Consider the following 22307-nt stretch of genomic DNA (forward strand, 5'->3'; position numbering starts at 1 on the left):
TTTCACAATGGTGGGTCATTGTGCTTTAATGAATGGGCCCCTAAGTCTGAAACACTAGAACCTTCCATATTTTACCTGTTTCCCTAACAAATGACCCCTATGACTGGGGGGGGGGGGGGGGGGCAATGCCATTTGTGCCCAGCCTGAGTGCCAGCCATGGGCCCTGTTACTGGTTACCTGCCCTATAACCGGATTCATTCTGTTGCTTTGTCGGTAACTGGTCATTAACCCGTTGTTCCCCCGGAATTCTTGCAGTTTGCCAGAATTGGTTCCGATTGGACTCAGGTGCAGGGCCCAGCTGATTGGCCGGGGTATATAGGGCCAGTACCCGGCGGGTCAGTCAGAGCTCAGACAGGGAAATGGCGGGGTTCGTGTATCCGCCCTATAACGCGTATCAGGGCTACAGCGGGGGTTTCGGGCAGAACCCGCATGTCCCTCAGCCCCTTCCCAAGAACAAGCAAGCGGCGTGGAAGTCCGGCAAGGCTTCCGATCCCACAGACTATCTGGATAACTTCCAGCGGGCCCAGCTCAAGGCCATTCTCTCCCAGGTCAACCCCAACCTCACCCCCCGGCTGCGCAAGGCCAACACTAAGGAGATTGGGGTTCAGGTGAACCCGCGGGTAGATACCGGGGTGCAATGCTCTCTGGGGCCCAGAACACTGCGCCGCCCCCCGGCGCCCCCTACCAGCCCGGTGAAACCCTCAGACTCGGTGCGATTTACCCGCCCGGTGGCGGTCTATTCCCCGGTAGTGGACAGAAGGGTGTTCTCCCTGCCCCAGGGCGGCCGCCTGCCCAGAAAGAGCCCCTCGGCCCCGGAGAGCCCGGCGCAGCCGCTGAAGGAGAGAGCGCCCTCCCCCGGTAACGCGGAGAAGGAGGAGAGTGCGGAGCTGCCGGAGAGAAGCCCAGTGCCGGATACCGGGGAGCCGAGCGGAGAGGAGCAGAAGAAACCGGCCTTCCAGGTGCGTCTGTACAGCCCGGCCTGGCAGCTCGTATCCTCCATAACCTCCGGTCCCGTAGGCTCCCCCCAACAAAATCCCTTATCCCCCCCAAACTTTGGGAATTGGGCACAACTGCTTGGGTCTAACCCTTAGCCTTTCTTAGCCCCCTCTGGCTAGGGTATTACAGAATGTTATTCTATCTATTCAGTCCCACTCCAATTCATAGGTCAGTCTCATTTGAACCACTAGTTGCTAAGGTAAATAAGATCCTAGCAACCAGATAGCTGCTGAACAGAAATATTGATCCGGTTAAAACCATAGAAAACTGCAAGTTATAGTATAATATCAATGTTTGCATCGTACTAAGTTAATTTAAAGCTGAACATCCCTTCAGGCTCCCCTGCTGATGCTGAGCTGCACCCAGAGTTGCCCCCTGTCTGGGTTTGACCCAGACATCCCAGTTTTAGGAAGGACTGTTCTCTCAATTGGGGGAAACTCCCATAACTGCCTGCCCATGTGACATCACAGCTCTGCCCAGTGATGTCATACCCCTACCCAGAGTTGAGGCAAGAAATGGCAGCCCTACCAGCACCTTCTGGGTGGGTGAGTGGTACTGGCCTGTAGTGCTGGCACTGGGCCCATGGAAGGCTAGTTCCCATTGGGGGTGTTTGGGAGACCACTATGGTAACTAAATGGGCTTTTTATGTGTTTAATATGAGTCTGTGTGGGACTCACTGCCCTCTCTCCACAGTTCCTGGAGCAGAAATATGGCTATTTTCACTGCAAGGACTGTAAAACCCGATGGGAAAGTGCCTATGTCTGGTGCATTTCTGGGAGTAACAAGGTAGGTGGGCTCAGCAGTATGTAACCCCCATGTACAATTGGCAGGGGATGTGGAACGGTCTCTCGCCCCACCAGGCTCCCCTGTGTGTAACGCCACTTTTTTTTTTTTTTTTTTTTTTTTTTTTTTATTCCTAGGTTTATTTTAAGCAACTTTGTCGCAAGTGCCAAAAAGGGTACAACCCTTACCGGGTGGAAGCCATTCAATGCCAGGTAAGCGCGTGGCCCAAGCTGCCTGTACTGGGTGCCTATGGGTCAGTTGGACTCCAGCTTTCATTCTCCTATGTGTGTATCACTGTCTGCATAATGTGTCCCTCGTTTTAGAGGGGCAGTGCACCCCCTTGTTCAACATGAGTGCATTACCCCCCCCCCCCCGTAATAGACTCCTGCTAACAAAACAGTTGCGACTAAGGGTAAATGGTTATACTGGTGGTCTATTTACCCCTCCGCATAAGCTTCCATTATTCCCCCCCCACCCCCTTATTCAACATATAAACTACCCCTTATAACTTACTAGCAACCAGCCAGTAGATATCTGAAAGATGAATAGGGAGTAAAGTAAATCTAGGCTCAAACCTGGTAACCACAGGAAAAACTGGGCAAAAACTCCCATGAAGTGCTGCTTTTATCTGAAAGCAATATAGGAAAAATTTGCTGTGTGTAAGGCAGGGTTGGCTGTGGGCTGAACCCCCTCATGAAATGAATTAGAGGGGTTCCACCTATTGCCACCAGGGCTACTATAGGAAGTGCATAGAACATGGGGATAGGCTGCACTGACTCTCCAATCTGTTGCAGGCTTGTGCCAAAACCCGCTGCTCCTGTCCCCAAAAGAAAAGGCATATAGACCTGAAGAGGCCTCATCGGCAAGAACTGTGCGGCCGCTGCAAAAACAAGCGGCTCTCGTGTGACAACACCTACAGCTTCAAGTACATCGTGTGATGTGGCGCAGGGAGGGATACAAAGCGCGCCTTGGCGCGTGGATGCAGTGCACTTTCTAGATTTAGCTCAACCGGCTTTGAATCACGGCTTTTGACCCGGCATTGGAGAATGGATTAAGGACTTTTGTATGTTTTTGTATAATGGCATAACTTTGTACACTTTGTAAATAAAGCTATTTTGGAAGTAGACTTGGAGCTGTGCAATGGGGCATATTCACCTCTACGCTAAGTAGAACCAGGGCTACTCCCGTGTCTGCCTGTCTAAAGCGGTGCCTACAGTGACAGGGCAGCTGCCATATCCTTAGTTTGTGGCAACAAATAACCCAGTTTATCTGAGTGGGGAGATAAAAGAACTGCATTAGAATGTGCCTTAAAGGGAAAGTTATGCACACCCCTGAATTTTAAATGGTTAGGTAAGGGTCTATTGCCTTCAGGGGCTGTTCAACTTTAACTTATGTTGTAGAGTGCTACGCTGAACAATTTGCTATTGGTATTCATTTTTTGTGGTTTTTGAATTTTTAACCTTTTGTATTTGGCAACTTTCCAGCTTGAAATTTAAGCTGCTATATGGTTGCTAGGCTTCAAATTACCCTAGCAACCAGGCATTGGCTTGAATAAAAAACTGGAATTATAGGAGAGGGCTTGAACAGAAAAACAAGTAACACATTTTAGCCTTAAAATGTGAGAATTGGTTGCTGGGGTCAGTGACCCCCATTTGAAAGCTGGAAAGTCAGATGAAGGCAAAGAATTAAGAGAAAATGAAGACCAATTGAAAAGTTAACTTTTAATAGTTAACCTAACAGCTAGAAACACTCAGGGTTATTGTCCCCCTACTATGTGCTGGGAGATGTGCCCACATTGCTATGTTTGCCAGATTTTGGTGCACTGCAGCATGTTTGGTATGAGTTTATCTAACCCCATGGGGCAGAGGATGAAACATGTGCAGTCAGGAATACTCTACTTATTAAAGGGGTATTCTCCCCAAAACTGCCTTGTGTAGTTTAATTTACACATGCTTTCTGTTCTCTTATCTGCCATGCAAGCTGCTTCCTAGTTACTAGGGCAAGTAAAGGTCCCCATACATAGGCCAATTGTAGCTGCCGATATTGGCCTGTGTAGGGGCAGAAATGAGGGGTCTGCCCGACCGATATCTGGCCTGAAATTGGGCAGATATTGATCAGCCAGGTTAAAAAATTCAGTCGGATCGGGGACCACATTGGCTCGTTGATGCGGTCCCCAAACAGACTACCCCATTGCTGTCAATATAATTGATCGCTTGGTCCCAAGGCCAAACAATCGAATTAGCTTACACGCTCCCGGATATTGCCCCTCCGTAGGTGGGGATATCGGGTGTAGATCCGCTCGTTTGGCAATCTCGCTAAGTGAGCAAATCTTAACATGCATGGGGAGCTTAAGACCGTAACAAACAAACCAGTGTAGCACATCACTCCCCAACATCATGTGAAGTGTATCGTACATCCAGGACACTATGGTATGCAGTAAGGATTAATCATTAAAGCCACACACACCAAATATTCACACAACTCCTTTATTTACAACTGCTTCCAATTTCAAAATACAGACTGGGTGGGGGGTCAGTGCTCTATTGCATTGTTTCCTAACATTTGAAAAATGAAATGTTCTAAAACAATGACTTCACATTAGCTTTGCTCTATACAGACAATGAAAAGCAAGTTGTTTCATCTTTAATAATCTCTCCTGGCCCATATTATGAGTCTGATCCATTAACATGTGGCCAGACAAACCTTACATGGCTCCCTGTGCCAGTGCCCTGGGGGATGCAGAGCAGCCTGTTTGGGCACTAACAAATGTATCTGCATCTCTATTTCCACTTCCTACAGGTTCATACATTCCTGGTCATGGTTCTGTTTTATTTGTCCAGTTGCTCTGTGAGATAGGTTTCTGATAACATGGACCAGTCCCAAGAGCAGAGCCTATATTATAGGTGATATGTAAGTGGAAATGATTTGCCAATACAGAACCTTTTAACAGGACTTCTAATTGGGTCACACCAGCAGCTTATGTAGTATGCAAGCATCACTTGGTACATCAGCAGCTCTATATATCCCTGCTGTAGACAATGTAACATACAACACTACTTGGTGCCTTTGGTGATGTATAAGAACCATTATATACACTTAGGAGTGTTTATTTCAGCCCCTATTCCCTTACTGGATAGTCCTAGATTAAGGTTTCCCTTTGCCTATGCCTTAAGGCTTATACTATATAGACCCTGGTTATTTAGTGTGATCAGTTCTTGCCTATGTGACTGTGTTCCCTACAGCTAATCATCCTGATGTAATGTGCACCCAACAAATGCCAAAGAGCAGTCAGATTCTTCATGAAAAGACCACACAGGACACACACACACAACTGGGTTATAAAGTAACCTTACTATGCTACCGGCTTAACCAGTTGCCAGGCTCTTGGTTATCACTATACCCATAATCACCGCCATGGTTTGGAAGCAGTTCCTATGGCACAGGAAATGGTAACGATGCCCAGTTTACTGAATAAACCCCAACACTTCCTCCCCCCTCATCCTACAGTACCCGAAAGCATTCACACTCACAGGGAAATGACGCCCAGTTAGAAAGTGTTCCCATGTTTATTTAGAGCAATAGAATCTACTGTCACATAGGAAAGGTACCCCAACATATAAAGTGACTAGATGACTTTATCAGGAGCAACAGAACAAACAGCTTTCATGAAAAGTGGCCGAGCGGTGGCCATATGTACAGAGGGAATAAATTATTATAAGGGTTCCGTATGCATGAAAGTGCCTCAGATGTGCAAAAGGGTCACATGCAATTCATTACACATGGGAATAACACTGGGGGGGGGGGAATAATGGGCTGTACATAATCACCGATATTCCCATATAATAAAAGAAGTCAGTTTAAAAGAAAAGCTTCATAAGACTGAGAGTTCCCATTAAATACATGTAGAAAAGAACCTGCATGTACATCCGTGACAAACGCAACATCTCTAGTCACTCAGCAACCTTCCACCCGCTAAAAGGTAGTCACATCTGCTTCTTTTTCATCTTAAAAATAGCCCTAAAAGCCTTTCATAAAAATTCTCCAAATAAAAAAAAAAAAAAAAGCCATTGTGGGGTGCTTCACTTCTCCTAAAAGTCCCCCCCCAGCAAGTCTAGGAAATGTGATCCTTAGCAGCCATAGATACAGTAATCATTTACAGTGTAATTACAGTCGTTACAATCAGGCGCTCAGCTATCGACCAATAGTGAGCCGATACCCTTCCACGGCCAGCCTCATTCTGCCTGTTGGTGGATTAAAACAATAAAAAAGTATTTAAGAGCAACAAAAAATATATTATATATCTAATAGGGATGGGGACATTGCACGTTTGCCATCTTAAAAGGAACATTTAAAGATAAGGAAGAGGAAGTCATTATTGTAGGCTTTGGTTTGCAATGGAAGTCCTCTCTTCAGTAGTGCGCAACAGTAACTCAGTGAGACAGCAGCCGTGCAAGAGAGCCACAGTGACACCTGCCCAGGGTCTTGGTCTACTGCTCCATCTTGTCTCTTACAGTATTGCTACAGATGTGGAGATCTGCCTGCTTCGTGTTATAGAAGGTCCGAAAGTTATCCGGAATGATGCCGGCTTGGCTAAGTCTTCCTACGATGGAGTAGATGCTGAATGACCTCACACCAACAGGACAACAATTCCAAGTGGGGAGCACAGACAGCCGCCAGGGTCCTGTCAGAGATTAGTGCCGGAAACACTGGCGTTGGGGAGGTACGTTGAGACCACCCTGTAATTCTGAGCCCTGCGGATCATGTCTCGTATCTCCATGTTGAGATCCATGAGCTTGGTGCAGATTTCAGTCAGGTTTTGATTGGATCCTACGAGGGCGAAGGTTCCAGTCTGCCCCAGTGTCTGATGACGGAAGTATATGTTCAGTAGTGTCTGAACCTCATCGTCTGTGCTGCTTCCGAATATGTCATTGGGCCACAGTTTCCTTTAATAAAGAAAGTCAAAATCAGTGGCAAGTGTGAATAACATCTATTTGCCCAAACTAGCAAACCAGCTGAACAGAACCACCAGGAATGTGGATATTAAAGCTCAGAATCATATGTGCCATTGCCCTAAATGAGAAGTAAACCCACATGCCCCCTCCCTGGTTATATCAATGCCTGCCCCTTAATGTCCCTGGGTCTCCCATTCTGAGTTTTTTAATCAGAGTTGAGCAATGGGGTTGGTGGCTGGTTTCTAATTCCTAGGCGGTCATCCCCAGTCTGGTTCTGGCTTCCCCTGGGCATGCTGATTGGTGCCAAGGAGCCAGAAACTGAATCTGACAGGGCTGAAGATGTTGGCTGCCAACCCCTATGAGTAACTCACAGTCACAGAGATTCTTTACTTCTCCTTTAATGCAAGGCTTTGTCCAGATGATTAGTTCAATATTTACTTGCCAATATAACCAAGCATTCTACCATTTTCCTGATACTTTGTCCCCCACTGCTAATGATAGTTTCTGCATGTGTGTTCCTCCTGGAAGCAACCCCCAATATCAATGAACGCACAGAGATCCCGACTGACCTGCATTCTCGGATTTGGCGCAATGCTTTCCCAAGCTCGTTGTTCTTTAAGCACTCTAGCAGGGACTGAATGGCAAACTCGGTGGAACTGAAGGTCGGCTCACAGGGCGCACTATCCGCGCTGAGAGGGTCATTGGCAAGAAATACAGTTGCTTCCTTGAGATTCTTCTTCAGTTCATTCAGTTCTCTTGACATATTTAACAACTACAAGAAAAATGACATCACTTAAAGGCACAATCACGGTTGGTGATTTGGCTGAATCCCAAAATAGTGGATTCAGTGCATTCCTAGTTTAGTAGGGCTTATTACCAAATGTTGGTTTACAAACTAGATTTCCCCTTTAGGGGCCACAAATATGAGGCTGAACTGGTAAATATGCAATACAGATGCTCAGCACTATGGTAAATATATGCTTATATACAACTGACACTTTAGATTATTATATTACAGAATACAAGCCTAGCTGAGCCCACGGCACGTACCTCTGGCATGGAGCTGACTTCATGAACTTGCCCGATTAGTTTACAATAAGACTGAAAAAGCAGGAGGAGCTGGAAGTGAAGCTTGTACAGACGCTGACACAGTTCCAGTTGCTGCAACAGAAACCATCATGTTAGCAGATACATTCAGCAGCGAGACTGCGGGATGGACATTATCAGTTAGAGCTTTAATCCATGATACTGGTACAAATAAAGGGGAGATTACCTTCTATGTGATGAATTGCCCCAAATAGGAGTAATGAGTTTCTTGACTTTCATACATAGCACTGTCATATGAACTAGAGATATTAACCCTTACTTTCATGAAGCAGAAGCTGGGAATTGTTTGTAATTCACACTTACAACTTCCCCTGTAAATAGCTTTAGCTCTGTTTAAATGGATATAATGAGCCCTGTTTAAACAACTCCCCCCTTCAGATCTGCTGTGGCAGAAGTCCTTTTAACTAGCTAGACAGCTGTGTGCTCCATACAGGAAGAGAATCTGCCATTTTTCTGAATAAGACGGGGTTATGGAAGGATATGAACCTTATACACATCTCTGATACTGTAGATACATATCTGGAAGGGACTCGCCGTGCCAAATGCTTGGTCTCAGCTGCTTAGTGAATGCAAGGGGACATGATATCAGGCCGCTGTCTGCATTCCAGAAACAGATGCAGATAAATCTGTGGGAACGGAGATCTGGGAGGTGGCAAATTCCAGTCCAATGGTTTGGTTTCTACACATGTCCTTGTATGGGTTACAGTATCAGCCAAAGCTACAGAGTTCTCACTGTTTCCACCTTACTCCATAAACATTGTTCTGTTTTAAAGGCAAAGCAAATCCTTTTATATACATTATGCATCCCTATCCCCACCATATTACCCACATATCCCCTTTCCCTCTTGAGAGTCCAGTGTGTGGTTAGTGGGTGCCAGCTCAGTGGTGCCAGCTGTGGTATAGGCACTGATAGTGAGGAACGTGGGAAACCACTAACCCTGTTATGTTGCTCTGCAATGGGAAGCTCTACATTGTCTGAAGCCTGAGGTTATAAGTTTTAATGGAAGTGCCAAGGGAAAGTAGGATATATAATAACACATGCAACAGAGTAACCTTACAGTTGGGTTGTGACTGTTGAGAAGGAAGAATATATTATAATAGATAAAGACTTACTGCAAGAGATTCCATTTGCTAGGCAGAAAGCATGGAACGAGAGAGAGAGAGGAGGAAAGGAGAGGACAGGGTCAGTACAAGGCATGCAACACGGAGCACAGAGAATTGTGGCACATTAAGAAGCGGTGCTAGTGGCCAATTTTTCAACCTTCGGGCAGGTTGAAAAGCTCTTACTGTACCTAGAGCATGCAGGGCAGTCAGACAAGCTGTAAAGGAAACATAGTGACAGGAAGGTCCAGCTCTGTGTGACGTAACACTCAAATACAAGAACAGCCGGTGTCACAATAAAAAGATCAACTGTTAAAGGGCTAAAGGTAACACCCTGGCCCTATATTCACATCACATTCTTCCCTTACCCCTCAATAAGCTGGGAATCTGGGAATGTAACTTGTTATTAAGATAAATATCCAGTGGACAGTGGGAGAATGGGTAAGTGCAGTACCTGCTGATGCCATCTGGTGGCGCCACATGCCTCAGTGAGTTTCTCAGGGGTATATAGCTGCAGTAAAATGCCTTTAGAAAATAGAATATATTCACGTGACTCATGCCAACACATAGCACTACATGGTAGCCAGAAATGCCTTAACGCAAACGACTCGGCTTGTATCCGTGCTATTAAGGCAGCGCTGTGTGTGTAGCATGGGGCATGGGATACCTTGTATTATCAGAAGGCTTCTTATTACATTTCCTGGGGTTTTGCCATCTCCTTTGGGCCTTCACACAATAACCTTAGTGGTTTGTTTAGATATACCGCACGGTGGCCCTGTATAGTGCAGTCAGTGGTCCTTGGCTGGTCAGGTTTTTTGCCCAAACCCAAATACACTGATAGGGAAAGGCGGGAGTTTAGTTTCCATACCTGAGGGCGGGTATGATTATTCAGTCTAGAAAGGACAATTTGGCTGAAACTTTGCATGAATAAACTATACTCACCACATTTTTACTAGCCTTCAGTTTCCCTTTAACCTAAAAATTTTGTTCCCATTCTTGCTTGATACAAAATGTCTTCTTTGGACCAATTTGAATGGTTCACTAGCAATGTTCCCTTTAGGCTGTGCACGACAAACTGTGGTGAGCACAAAAAAAAAACTGTGCACACAAGTTTAAAATGTGCGTAACAAAATAATTTTTTTGCACACGCAGCCATGAAGGCATTAGAGGCAGCGCTGTGTACTGGAACCTCCATGCACACACAAAGTAACATGTATCTCTAAGCAATTTTGCCACATATTAGTCTGTATGTGTATGGGGCAGGGTGGCAAAGATCCAGTTTTCTACCAGTCTATTGGTTGATTTATATGATCGTTCTACTACGACTGTATCCCCAACATGCCCTCAGCAGCCAATGAGCAATTATCTTCTGGCAAGTTTAGTGCCATTAGCATAATGAAAGCAAGCATCGGATTGGTTGCCACGATTTACTGTAGTGGGGCAAACGTTGCTGTGGTTACTACATTTCCATTTTGTAGTCTCACCATCAAACAGCAGAGATTTGACGTGACTTGTACACAGATAAATCAGGATAGGGTGTTCCTTGAGGGACCAGCATGTTCCTGCCCCTGCAGCACACCCTGTCTGGGGTCTCATCGGGCCCTTGCCCATCTGGCTATGGCTCCCTAATCCTAATGCCACAGGCCATTGATATCAGTCTATATGTCTATAGCAAAGTACCGCTGTTTCTAAGAAAGCATGGCTAAGAGAGAGGAAGGAGCAGATATAATATTAGTGTTCTGGATTTAGGTGAGACTATCGTTTCCATCAACAGAAATCCTATAGCAGAACAAGGTCACAGTGACATTTGCAGGAGGTTTGGGCTTGTTTCTCTAGTTATTATGATACACGCACAGCTGGAAACCTGCATACACTGCATACAAGAGGTTGTTCCAACTGCCTGGCAGTTAATGTGCTTCCACTTGCCTCCTTACCCCCCTTATGTAATAAAAAGCACTAAGTTTGCCCAGTAGCGGTAACCCAAAACAAGTGATGTTTGCTTTCTAACAGATAGTAAATTCTACCTGCTGATTGGTTGCTATAGGTAACTGCACCAGGGCAAACGTAGTACCTTTAATTAAATAACCACTGCTGTCAGTTCTAGTGACACAGACAGAGGAACTTACAATTTCTGTTGCTGTTGGTTTGAGAATCTCACCTTATAGTAAGGTAAGTACAAAGACGATTAGCCAGGTGAAGAGTTAAATTAAGCACAGGCATAAAGGACTCATATTGCTATAGAACATCTGTGTTCCAAACATAGTTTTGGGTGAGTCGAGTGCATTTCGCTCACTTTGGCAATGGATCCTGGTAGTTTATGTACGAGTCTGTTTTGCCAGCTTAATTTTCATAAATGGGATTATTTTAGTAAAAAAAACAAAAATAAAAAGGAGGGGGAGAAAAAACTTAGCAGCAGGAAGACATTTAGGGTAGAAGATGCAAGCAAAGGCCGCGGTTGCCATGCCGTGATTATCGGACATTGTGACATACGTACAATCTTGGCGGAACCTGATGCAACTTGTTGCGTCAAACGCATCCTGACTTTTGCATGAACAGAACCAGGTGAAACTGCTTTCATTAGGGTACATCCAGAGAACAGGTACACACATCATAGCCCCTAGCACTATACATTCACTATGGCAAGGCTTTTACTGATGGGCAGTGTAGTGCCCGGATGCCAAACCCTTGGCCCTGGTCATGGCAACAGCTGGAGTGCCACATGCCTGCCACGAAATGTGAAACTTTTCTACTGTATTTGTTCGATCTCCTCTTTGTGCTGTAAATACCTTTTATTTAGGAGATGGAGAAGAGAGGGTGGGGAGACTGGCACTGGGAAAGGATTAAGCCCCTATCTGATGGGAGGGAGAATGACATAAACACAGATGTACAGCCTGCAATGCCCCAGCTGGTAGACCATTGGGATAAAAGCCAAAAGTATGTACTGAAAGTATTGTTACACTGTATTTAATTATTCTTTTTCCTACCAGTGGGCTCCTTTGAGGCCGCGGGCCCCAGAGATGAAACTAAAGGAGGCCATACATAGGCAGATGTCAGATGCCGATTTGAAACATTTAGACCCAATCAGTAGCTTATCTGCCCATGTATGGGGCCCTCCGACAGCCTTCCCAACTGATACCTGGCTGAAAATCAGGCAGATGTTCATTGGGCAGGTTTAAAATTCCCGTCAGGATGAGGACCACATCAGCCTGTTGGTGCGGTCCTTGCCCCAATGGCCATTCAAGGTTAAGCTGGTCATACTGTATATGTAAATATCTGCTCATTTGGTGAGCTCGCCAATTAAGTGGATCTTTCCCTGATATGCTCAGCTTAACCCTAACTTATTAGGGTGATTATGATCCAGTACTGGTTTATTTAAAGCTTATATCCTCCTAATGCTAAATAGTACAATTAAATACATTCTTAAATTACAGAGTGGATCAGTGTCACCCAATGCATTTCATATGCAGGAATGAAAACAATTAAAAGACAATTGTCTGTGCACTCTATAGTGTCTGCTTAAAGGTGCCCATACATGGGCAGATTTCACTGCCGATTTGAGTCCTTCGACCGATTCAGCAGCTTATCTGCCCAGGTATGGGGATCCGTGAGGGGACTACCAGACTAAAATCTGGCCTAAAATTGGGCAGATGTCTATTGGGCAAGTTTAATTTTTCTGTCGAATCTGGGACTGGATCAGCTCAGTGATACAGTCCTCGCTCTGACTGGCCCTATTCCACTCATTGTAACCTTAGGTGGGCATATAGGTGGACAGATCCACTTGTTTGGTGACCTTACCAAATGAGTGGATCTTTTGTTGTATGGCCACCTTAAGACTGATCCTCATAGCTTATTTATAGTGGGTGGGGCCTCCTGTTACATCCATAACTGTTCCTTTACAACATGGGAAAAGCTAACTGAATGTCTAGTTTCTCTGTTATAACATCTAACACTTTTTTAAGTTGGTTTTGGCAAATGTAAACTAACAAACAAAAAAATGGAATTTCAAACTGGATCTAATTTTCATTTTGAGTAAAAAGCATGTAGTAGACTTTCTTACTTTTTCTTCTGAGTCTCCAGGCTGACAGGTGATGACACCGTCTTTCGAGCCCCCCGCAAATGTTGACTTACAGTTTTTTAGCCACTGAAAAGGAATAATTATAAATGTACTGATATGAATAAGTGGCCCAGTACAGTGAAACAACACCAGCTAAATGAAAACTATATCTTGAATGATATGCTGGAGATTTATCTTTACGTACACTGTATGGCCAAAACTATTCAGATACTCAGTCTATGACATGTCCTGAGATGGAATATTCTCTGCTGAGTTCCATACTCTCCACAGAAACAATGTCAGAACAAGAACTTCATAAGGTCTTAATATTATTATTATAGCATAATGTTTCTATGAGTGATCCAGGGCAACATTCCTATGTGCATGGAGTGGTGTAAGTCATCACCATTGGATTCTGGATAAATGGCATTTCACCATCTGCCAGTCTGACGAAAACCTTTGGGTATGTCAGAACACGACCTACCTAAATGAATAATGCCAACTGTAAAGTTTGGTGCAGGAGGAATAATTGTCTGCGGCTGGTTTCGGTGTTTCAGCCATATAGTATGCATCACAACCATCCTTTTATATATACAATCCCTTTATAGATGGAACTGTTTACATTTCTGAGCTAAATGGTGTGGTGTTTGCAAGAAAGTTTAGGATTTAGGGTAAAATGGGGAATTGTCATAGCTTAGCATGAATAAGTGTGGGCCAGGGGCATGGCCTAATATGCCCAGATTTTCCAAACAACCTCTATGAAGTAACCTATCTAAAGTTATTACTCACGGAGACAGTGGCTTCCTTTCTGTTATTGTAAGTGTCCAAATATTCCTGCAGTTCCAATACGCTGAACTTTAACTTTTCTAGCAGGCCGCAGGACATCAGCTGAGGAGCAAAGTGTAGAGATTATTAATGTCACACTATACAACTGTTTATTACAACTAATATACTGAAATACTTGCTAATATTATTCCCAACAGGTCAGCAAGCACAAGAAAATTAATGTTAATTAATCATCTGATTACCCAGTTGGCAGCTCTTGAGAAAATTGAATGCCCATAATCTATTTTCTAAAGGTGACTTGGGTCCAAATGCCCTACAAAGTGAAAGTAAAGGACTATTCTGAATATTCACTTACTGTCTCAGCATCCACAAAAAGAGTGGGGCACTCCGAGCACAGGGTTAACATCTGCGAGGTGCTGACAAACTTTGATCCGATGCCACGCAGGCTGTCCCCAAGGTAACAAGCTGCATCGCAGGTCAGGAAACAGAATCTCTTCTGGATACTCTGCAATGTAATAATGCACCTTTTATAAATGCAACTCCCTGCCACTGCTTCAATCACAACCACTTCTATGGGCAGCCCCACAGGAAGCAATGACACCTAATGTCTAGTTATTTGCTGCAGGAGTGGTGGACAGGCAGTTGGGCTGGGCTGGCCTGATATAGTACCAGCAGATTGACTGCTTGGCCAAGACCCTAGAGGTATGTGACCTTGGAAAATGTCATCTGTGATCACTAGGACATGCAGACTGGCCCGCCTTTGGTTATAAAATAACCAAGGTAATGGGATAAATGAGTTCACTGCTGTCCAGCCTTTCCTATACGAAGGCCAGACTATCACCTAAACCTGTTTTTTGCAGACAGGGAAATGTGGAGCAGTCTAAGAAAATCTTTGCATGAAGTAATAAAAACCCCATCAGAGGCCCAAGGGTGAAGACACACAGAGCTACTTGTCACGGCTACTAAAATAGACAATGCTGGTCATTTCCTGATAATTGTCTTTACGTGTGTGCTTAGCAGAGGCAATTGTCAGTATTGTCTATGGCAGGGTATTTTCTGGTGTTTAGTAGCCATGACAAGTAGCTGCTACTAAGTAGCTCCATGTGCCTTCACCCTGCAGGTCCCAAAACGGACAGCCTTGTACTGGATAGAAGCTTGCGTTGCTTTCTGCCCCTTGTGCATATGATGGTTCTGATTATAGGCTCTGCAATAGGTCAGCTTCTCTTGTGGGCCCCTTATGATGTATTTAATAGTAGCTTCAAAATGTGTCCTAGGTTCAGTAACCCATATCACTTGGTCTGCGGCATACATCTGATTGGTTGCTGTGGGTTACTAGGTTTGGAGCAAAGTAGTTCTGTTCTAATGCACATATGCAATATTCTTAGAAACCCAAGGAAAAATATATTGGCACAAACATCACAATGTCCAAATAGCAAAGGCCAACAAGACAATGGCAGGAAATGTTTGTTATGATCTTACATATAATACAAACTTACTTTCACATGTAATTTCTCACCACAGGTTTCTGTGAGATTATTTTTTTTTTAGTCTGATTTCACTTTGACTCAAGCCAAGTACAATCCTAGTTAACAAGCTCTTATAGGAAACTTCTATTCCACCTCCCACAAGAAAGCCATAATGAGCGTTTCTGTAACACATCTTAGGGGTTGGTTTGTTGTGGAATCATTTTTGGAGCCAGGAAGGAATTTATGTTCCCCCTGAAAGGAAGTTTAAAGTAACAAACTGTTCCCCTCTGAATAAACAAAGCACATTTGGGGAAAGGACTCAGTGGCGCTGGATATCATTTCACTTCATATAATATAAAGACCTGCTTTCTAGGGTTTCCAAGGTGCAATTGTTCTCATACTTCGATGTGAATCGACTGCAATTATGCAGAATAAGTTTTAAGTACGGTTCATGTCATTTCCTGAATGTGGCAGAGTCAGAGGCTGCAAAGTCTGACACATGGCACTATGTAAACCCTGCAGCTGCTGCATAGTTCAGAGGTGGCAGTAGCTCCAGGATTCCCCTGCGTCCATAGGCACAACTGCATTTGATTCAGGACAGGAGGCAGATAGAATTGAGCAGCACTGAGTGCAACTACACAGAAGTTAAAGGAGCACCTTTAACAGTTTAACTTTTGCCAACTGAAGTACCTTCCTTTGTGCACTAACCAAAGGCGGATGGTGAATTTTTTGTTTGGAGAGGCTAAAAATGTTGCTTATCTCTATGCAATGACACTTACCCCACTCTTACAGACAAGCTTTTTTTACATGCGTTTTCCTGCGCTGGATCTTGCATGTGTTTCAGCGCTGGGGAACACAAAAAGAAATGCAGGCCTGCATTTCCTATTTGACTGTAGTCACTGTGGCACAGGCAAGCGTGGAATGCAGGTGGAATGCCACTTGCTGTGTTCCCTGTGCCACACAGAGTACAGCCTAATAGGGTATATAGGCCTGCATTTCTTCCTCTGCTGAAACACATGAAAGATCCAGCACAGGGAAACGCAGGGAAAACACTTGTCTGTAAGAGCCATGAACAATTTTTTTAAAATTTTGTCATACACATATGTTGACAACTTTAAAATACTGAAGTAAAAATGCAGTTTGGAGCAGTTAGGGTAACAGGAAAAAAAAAACCATTAATTTTTTTGGTGGCATTGGTCCTTTACAGCTGAATTTTTTTTTAAACTTTGTTTGGTTCCATAACACTGTCTCTCTAAGAACTCTTTATATGAGATTCATTCTAAAGTTCATATTTCTAGCACCCCAAATCCTTTATCACTCCCTATCGTTTCTTAGAAAGATTTATCATAAAAAAAAAAACTATTCATCTTCAGACAGGGGCATTTCTGGGGTCTATGCTGCCCTGAGGCAGCGTTCCAGATGCCGCCTCCCTCGCAGAGGTGTGAAGAGGGGGCCACATTGCTAGTACAGAGTTGAAAATCCGATTTAAAATCAGAATTTCAGCTCTTAAAGCTACCAGGAGTGGCTTTTTGCTGCCCCTAATAACTTGCAGGCTTATGGCAGCAGCGCCCCTGTCTTCAGGATACCCAGCTATTGCTGATCTGCAACTGCTTTCAGTCTTTAACTGCCATTGGCATTGGTCTGATATCTAGTGGGCTCTCATAGTTAATATCACAAGCATCAGGAATGTGTATCAATTGACTTCTTATTGCCAGTGGAAAGAAAGTGATTTTTCCTGTGACAGTTGCTTTCAGCTGCCACAGACTCAGTCCCACTAACTGTGACAGGGACAATCAACCATAATTAAGGCAGGCCATTTCATAGCTGGTATCAAAATGCAAAAAGAGGATTGGTGGGGAAGGGTAAATGTAGCCACTGGAAAAGTAAAAACGGCTCTCAAGCTGCCCGTGCAACTGGCCGGGACATAGGTATGTGGGTTAAGTGACTTGTCCAAGGTCACAAGGTGCACCTAGGGTGGAATCGAACCCGAGTCACAGCGGGTCACCCCACCGAAGGCCGATTCCCTAACCACTAGGCTATCTGAGTCCTCCCACTTGTAGGAGGATCTTTTGGGTCTGTTGTCTGTTAGATTTGACGGTTGGTGTGTCCTAACTGTGTGAACAAAACATGCAGGGTTAAAGCCGGCTGCTTGCACCAAGACCTGTATGAGTAGGGGGGCTGTTAAATAAGCAGAGAGATTGAATCTGGAAACTGTGCTGCACTATTCATAACATAAAAACTGACACAACATCTATTTGAAAAGTGTTTGACCTGAGCCAATAAAGCCCTATGTGGGTTATACGAGAGACTTTCCATAGAAGGCTGGCTGGCCACATATCATGTATGTTTTCTGCTTTATAAATGTGTATATTGACAGACATATTGGTAGATAGTTTAGAAGCAGGATGGGCAAACAGGAACAGAGCTGCCAATCAGTGGGAAGTGCCAATCCTTTATCACTCCCTATCATTTCCTAGAAAGATTAATCTAGATAGCCCCAAAAGAATCCGTTGCCACCTCAGACTTAACTCTTGGGTGTACTTCTGATTTATATGAGCTGAACATTAGATCTATTACAGCTATGTAAAACTTTGCCAGCACTCCTACACTTCCGATATACTACAAGACAATAACAATAAATTATATATAAAGTAATATATGTGTGCTTATCTTACTAATAAGGTAAAGCAGCACCTTCTCCAGCTCTCTGCATTGCTTTCCCTCAGTAATTTCAGCTCTGACTCCCTCTGCTGGGTGGGCTAATGTTACACTGGGAAGGAAGGCAGGGAAGAGTAGCAGACTATGAGCAGAAACTAAGGAAAATTGTACTTAGCCTGAAATGTGGCATATATTAAGGCTGGATTATTATTATTCTTGCACCCCTTTGCATCACAACCCTCCTTTTCCCACACAGCCCTGCTAGTGAAACGCTGATGTCTGATCTTAACCTGCAACCTCCCTCACGTTCCGTTTTCAGTTAGAAACTTGATCAGGTAAATTTACAAAAGGACTTAGGTTTGGGGAGGCTTAGCCTCCTCAAGCCTTTATTAAAATCTGCCTATGGCACTAACCTTACACCCATTCATTCTACCTTCAGCTGCCCCAAGCAGAACTCTTCCATGCCCTTTGCTTAAGGTGCATACTTCTAAACATTTTAACATTTCTCTTCCAAATTTCCAAGCAAAAACACACCTTAAACAAGGAGGAAAACACATGGAAGGTGTAGACAGCACAGGATCCATCTGAGTCTGACATGAGCTGGTTGATGTGACTGCGCCAGGCTTCCTCGGCATCATCACACAAGGTTGGCTGAAATGCAGCCAGAATGGCGGAGAAGAATGGAGAAGGAGGCGGTGGTGTTATCTGGTCACTACCACCAAAGCTTAAAAAAAATTAAACAAATTACAAATATTAGTCAAACGTATTGCACTTTTTTGCATCAGTTTGCTTAAAGGTACACTGCAGATTTAAGGGGAAAACACCTGAATGCTATTTCTCAAAACCTGATTTCCTGGGAAGACCCCTTTTTTATTAAAATAAGGACTTGTCCCTGGAAATCAGGTTGTTGGGATGGCAAACAAAATGATTATTAAACAAATGACAGTATCCCTTTGGTCTAAGTAGCACACGTGATATATGCCTGCAAGCTATAAGCCTGCCCCCAGTAGCATCACACTACCACCATTTGGCTCATTGGTAATGCCCCCATTTTTTAAAAGAAGGTTATTAACCTGAAGAGGTTATTAAAAGAGAGGAGAAGCATTGTGGGAACAAGAAATATAACACTGGAATTGTAGTACAACACTGATCAGTGACACCGTTATAGAAGCTAGAGAAAGCCTGGCAACAGAAAGATATAAATCATAACTTCATCTCTTAATATTCCCACATTTCAATAGAAATACAAGGTTTAGTGTCCCTTTAACAAGAACCAAGTCCTCTCCTTAATAATATGGAGAGATCACACTGGCAGGAAAGTCACATATACCCGCATATACTCTGCTCTGCTTTGGTAACATGATGGCTTTATCATGTCCAAAAAATTGAAAACACGTGGCACAGACCAATACATTTCAGATGCTATTTGATATATTTATGGCTGTACAATTTCAGATTCATTTCTCACCTTCTAACATTCAACATCATTCTCTAAAGCAGTCACCATAAAGAAGAACTAAAGCTCAAGAAAGTAATGTTATACCTTATGTTTTGAGCTTCTGTACCAGCCAAAGGCACCCACAGAGTTTAACTAAACAATTTTCATTTATAGCAACAAAATGATTACAATATTATTTCCTATTTTCTATAGGACCTTAGATAAATGTAGAAGAGAAGTCATTCCATATTCTAGCAAGCTAGCTTCCTTTATATACCTCATCCCTGTAAGGGCAGTGATACATGGGGAGATTAGTCGGCCCATTACAAATCTTCGTTGTCGCGGGTGACTAATCTCCCCGCAATGCAATCCCATTGGCTAGAATGTAACTTGCCAGTGGGATGGCATATGCGTTGCTCCGATGTCCCGCAGTCGCCGAAGTTGTCTTGAGAGGAAACTTCGGGCAACTTCCGGAAATCGAGTGACTAATCTCCCCGTGACCACTGCCCTAAGGGAGAAACACATGGAGCTACTAGTAGCAGCTACTTGTCGTGACTACTAAAATAGACAATGCTAATCTAAGGGTGGAGACAGACAGAGCTACTAGTAGCAGGCTACTAAACACTAGAAAATACCATGCCACAGACAATACTGAGATTGCCTCTGCTAAAACTAAAGGGTACAGACTTGGAGTAAGGAAGAGTTTAAGGGCACAGCATACTTAGTTAGAGAATACGGCTCCAGCAGCCTGTCCTCTTTTTCCTCTTCAGTCATCTCAAGGCTAAAGCTCTCATGACACTCAAACGCTGCAGGAATTTCACTCATTGAGCCGGAGAGGTCATCTTCTTGTACAGTCGCGTCGTCCTCATCAAGAGCAGCATCCGGCTAAAATAGAAGCACAGGAAACACTGATGTTATGTGAGAGGTACGCGCTCCCCCGGGGTGATACACCTTGCTGACTGTAGTCCAACTGCTAAAAATAATCCCGGTTATGACACAGCAAATAGAACATGCACATGTGAAAAATAGCTCACACCTATCAAGTTCAACCTTGGCCTCAACCTTTTGGGCTTTTAATGTAGAGGTGGTACATTTAGGGGCAGATATATCAAAATGTGAATTTACTGCTTGATAAAACGTGTGAAAAACCCACATTCTATTCATTCTTATGGGATTTTTGGAAGTGTATTTATCAAATGATGAACTCTAACATTCGCCCATTGATAGATACTCTTCTAAAAGTCCCATAGGAATATATAGAATGTGGGTGAGTTTTTATGTTTTAAGCTCTAAACTCACATTTTGATAAATCTGCCAATTAATGTCTGTTACTCTATGTCAAATGTATAAAGAGCAAATGCCTCGGTCCGAAAGTGAATTTTAATCATTTTATTATTGATTTGTATTACTTTTATTCTACTTTTTTGTATTATGCATTATTACAGTCAATGAAAAGTGGTCTGCAGTGATTCATACACCATCACCCATCCAGGCTTTTTATGAATGAAGTGCTATTAATTAGGGTTCAAGACTTTATCTGGCAAATGCCAGAGGGGCTGCTGTAAGATGCCATAGACAGTCACTATTTATTGGGCTCGTGGGGGGCTGTTTGGGCCTCTGTGTACTTAAAAAGCCAGGGTCTGTTTTGAATCCTAGTCCAGGCTGCCAGTAGCCCTAGGAGAAAAAAACAACTGCAACTGATAAAATGTATCTAAATTTCAGAATGCAAGAAAAGGAGTTGATCCAGTTTTGGACTGGTCTTCCTTGGATTCCCCCAGAGAACCGAACGTTATAGGCTCACTCTCAGGTGTAGACAGTGCTTGGTGTAATAGGTGTTATATAGACATCCAGTGTAAATAACAAAAGGGATGATGTAAATTGTACTTGGTGGGGCAAACCGGGGACCCATTGGTATTCTGGCACTATGAATTGCCCTTCCCCTCCCAGCGAAAGTAATATATAATTATACATTTACTAACATACCGGCCCATGCTGGTATCAGTGCGCAAAGTATGTGTTAAAGCCCATATTAACTTGTTTAAAGTTAGTAAAATCTGACTTAACTAAAAGATACTGACTACTACACTGAACACAGCGGTGCCTATATTTCATGAGCCTATGAAAGGCTTCCTTTGTCTTTCCCTTTACAGTAAATCTACTCATGCAATGAACTAATGCACAAGCCGCAGTTTGCGGGCAGAGCTCTCTGACAGGAAAGAAAATATTGATTAACTTTCACCAACCTTTGATAATGAAAGAATCGAGTCTTCAGTGCACTGCACTCCCTTCAAACAGCAGTATAGAGCAGTTTTGTGCAAATCTAGCAAAATACTGTGGTCAGAACGTAATATTCTGAGGGTATGCCAGAATGGCATGAATTGATTCAAATGTGCAAGAGGCACAATAGACTCCCACATAGAAAAAAATCACATAGAGGACATGCAGCCAACATCATAAAAAGCATTCAGTGCCCAGTACCCTTCCCTCGGAGGGATTGGTAGGCTGGCATGCAAATAAATCAGCATTAAAAAATAAACAAACTTTTTCTCATTTTACACATTCAGTGCCATACAATGTTAGATAGAAAAAGAAAATTAGACAGCATAAGGCATGCAACCATATTTCACATGTATATAGCCCTGTACTGACAACACTTTAATCCCATTTAATCATCCTAGGAAATACCCGGTCATAGGGACTAAAGGGTGGATAAAGCAGGTATGAAGCAGTCACCTGATCACTTCCAGCCAATGGAGATCATATCAGTATTAAATGGCTGCCTTCATGTAATAAATTCATTTCCATAAAACATCAGAATTTTCTGGTTAACTCTGGTTTCTGCTATTCACTCTGCTATGTTACATATGGCAGCAGAAATGCCATTAAAGAACTGGATATTTTAAATTTTTAACACAAATCCTGAGGTATGAATATATACAGTAACAGAAATGTAGCTGAAGTTAAAT

At 43.5% G+C, this 22307-nt stretch overlaps 2 protein-coding genes across 9 annotated transcripts in view; one reads left to right on the top strand and one right to left on the bottom strand.

Moving 5' to 3' along the window:
* Positions 1-334: 334 nt before the first annotated feature.
* On the top strand, positions 335-2905 carry zar1l (zygote arrest 1 like). The gene is made up of 4 exons (XM_004912034.4): positions 335-959; positions 1690-1782; positions 1917-1991; positions 2574-2905. The coding sequence occupies exons 1-4, from the start codon at positions 360-362 to the stop codon at positions 2715-2717; spliced, it is 912 nt and encodes a 303-aa protein (XP_004912091.2). The 5' UTR covers positions 335-359; the 3' UTR covers positions 2718-2905.
* A 1344-nt stretch (positions 2906-4249) lies between these two features.
* Positions 4250-22307, bottom strand: part of fry (FRY microtubule binding protein) — a 214357-nt gene continuing 196299 nt past the window's right edge. For 6 of the 8 annotated variants that reach the window (XM_031897245.1, XM_031897241.1, XM_031897243.1 and 3 more), the window contains 9 exons: positions 20063-20226; positions 18438-18627; positions 14135-14284; positions 13783-13881; positions 12997-13080; positions 8952-8969; positions 7782-7892; positions 7301-7503; positions 4250-6722 (listed from right to left, as the gene is read on the bottom strand). In XM_031897245.1, the coding sequence (XP_031753105.1) occupies positions 6464-6722; positions 7301-7503; positions 7782-7892; positions 8952-8969; positions 12997-13080; positions 13783-13881; positions 14135-14284; positions 18438-18627; positions 20063-20226 (1278 nt within the window). In that variant the 3' untranslated portion in view covers positions 4250-6463. The remainder of the gene's footprint in view (positions 6723-7300; positions 7504-7781; positions 7893-8951; positions 8970-12996; positions 13081-13782; positions 13882-14134; positions 14285-18437; positions 18628-20062; positions 20227-22307) is intronic. The other 2 variants (XM_031897244.1, XM_031897240.1) reach the window with 1 other exon arrangement.

Source organism: Xenopus tropicalis, chromosome 2 (genome assembly GCF_000004195.4).
Source record: "Xenopus tropicalis strain Nigerian chromosome 2, UCB_Xtro_10.0, whole genome shotgun sequence".
Taxonomy (NCBI): Eukaryota; Metazoa; Chordata; class Amphibia; order Anura; family Pipidae; genus Xenopus; species Xenopus tropicalis.

Coding starts and splice junctions, on each gene's coding strand:
- zar1l (XM_004912034.4), top strand. CDS start 360: ATGGCGGGGTTCGTGTATCCGCCCTATAACGCGTATCAGGGCTACAGC. Junction 1,783..1,916: donor GCATTTCTGGGAGTAACAAG/GTAGGTGGGCTC, acceptor TTTTATTCCTAG/GTTTATTTTAAGCAACTTTG. Junction 1,992..2,573: donor TGGAAGCCATTCAATGCCAG/GTAAGCGCGTGG, acceptor AATCTGTTGCAG/GCTTGTGCCAAAACCCGCTG.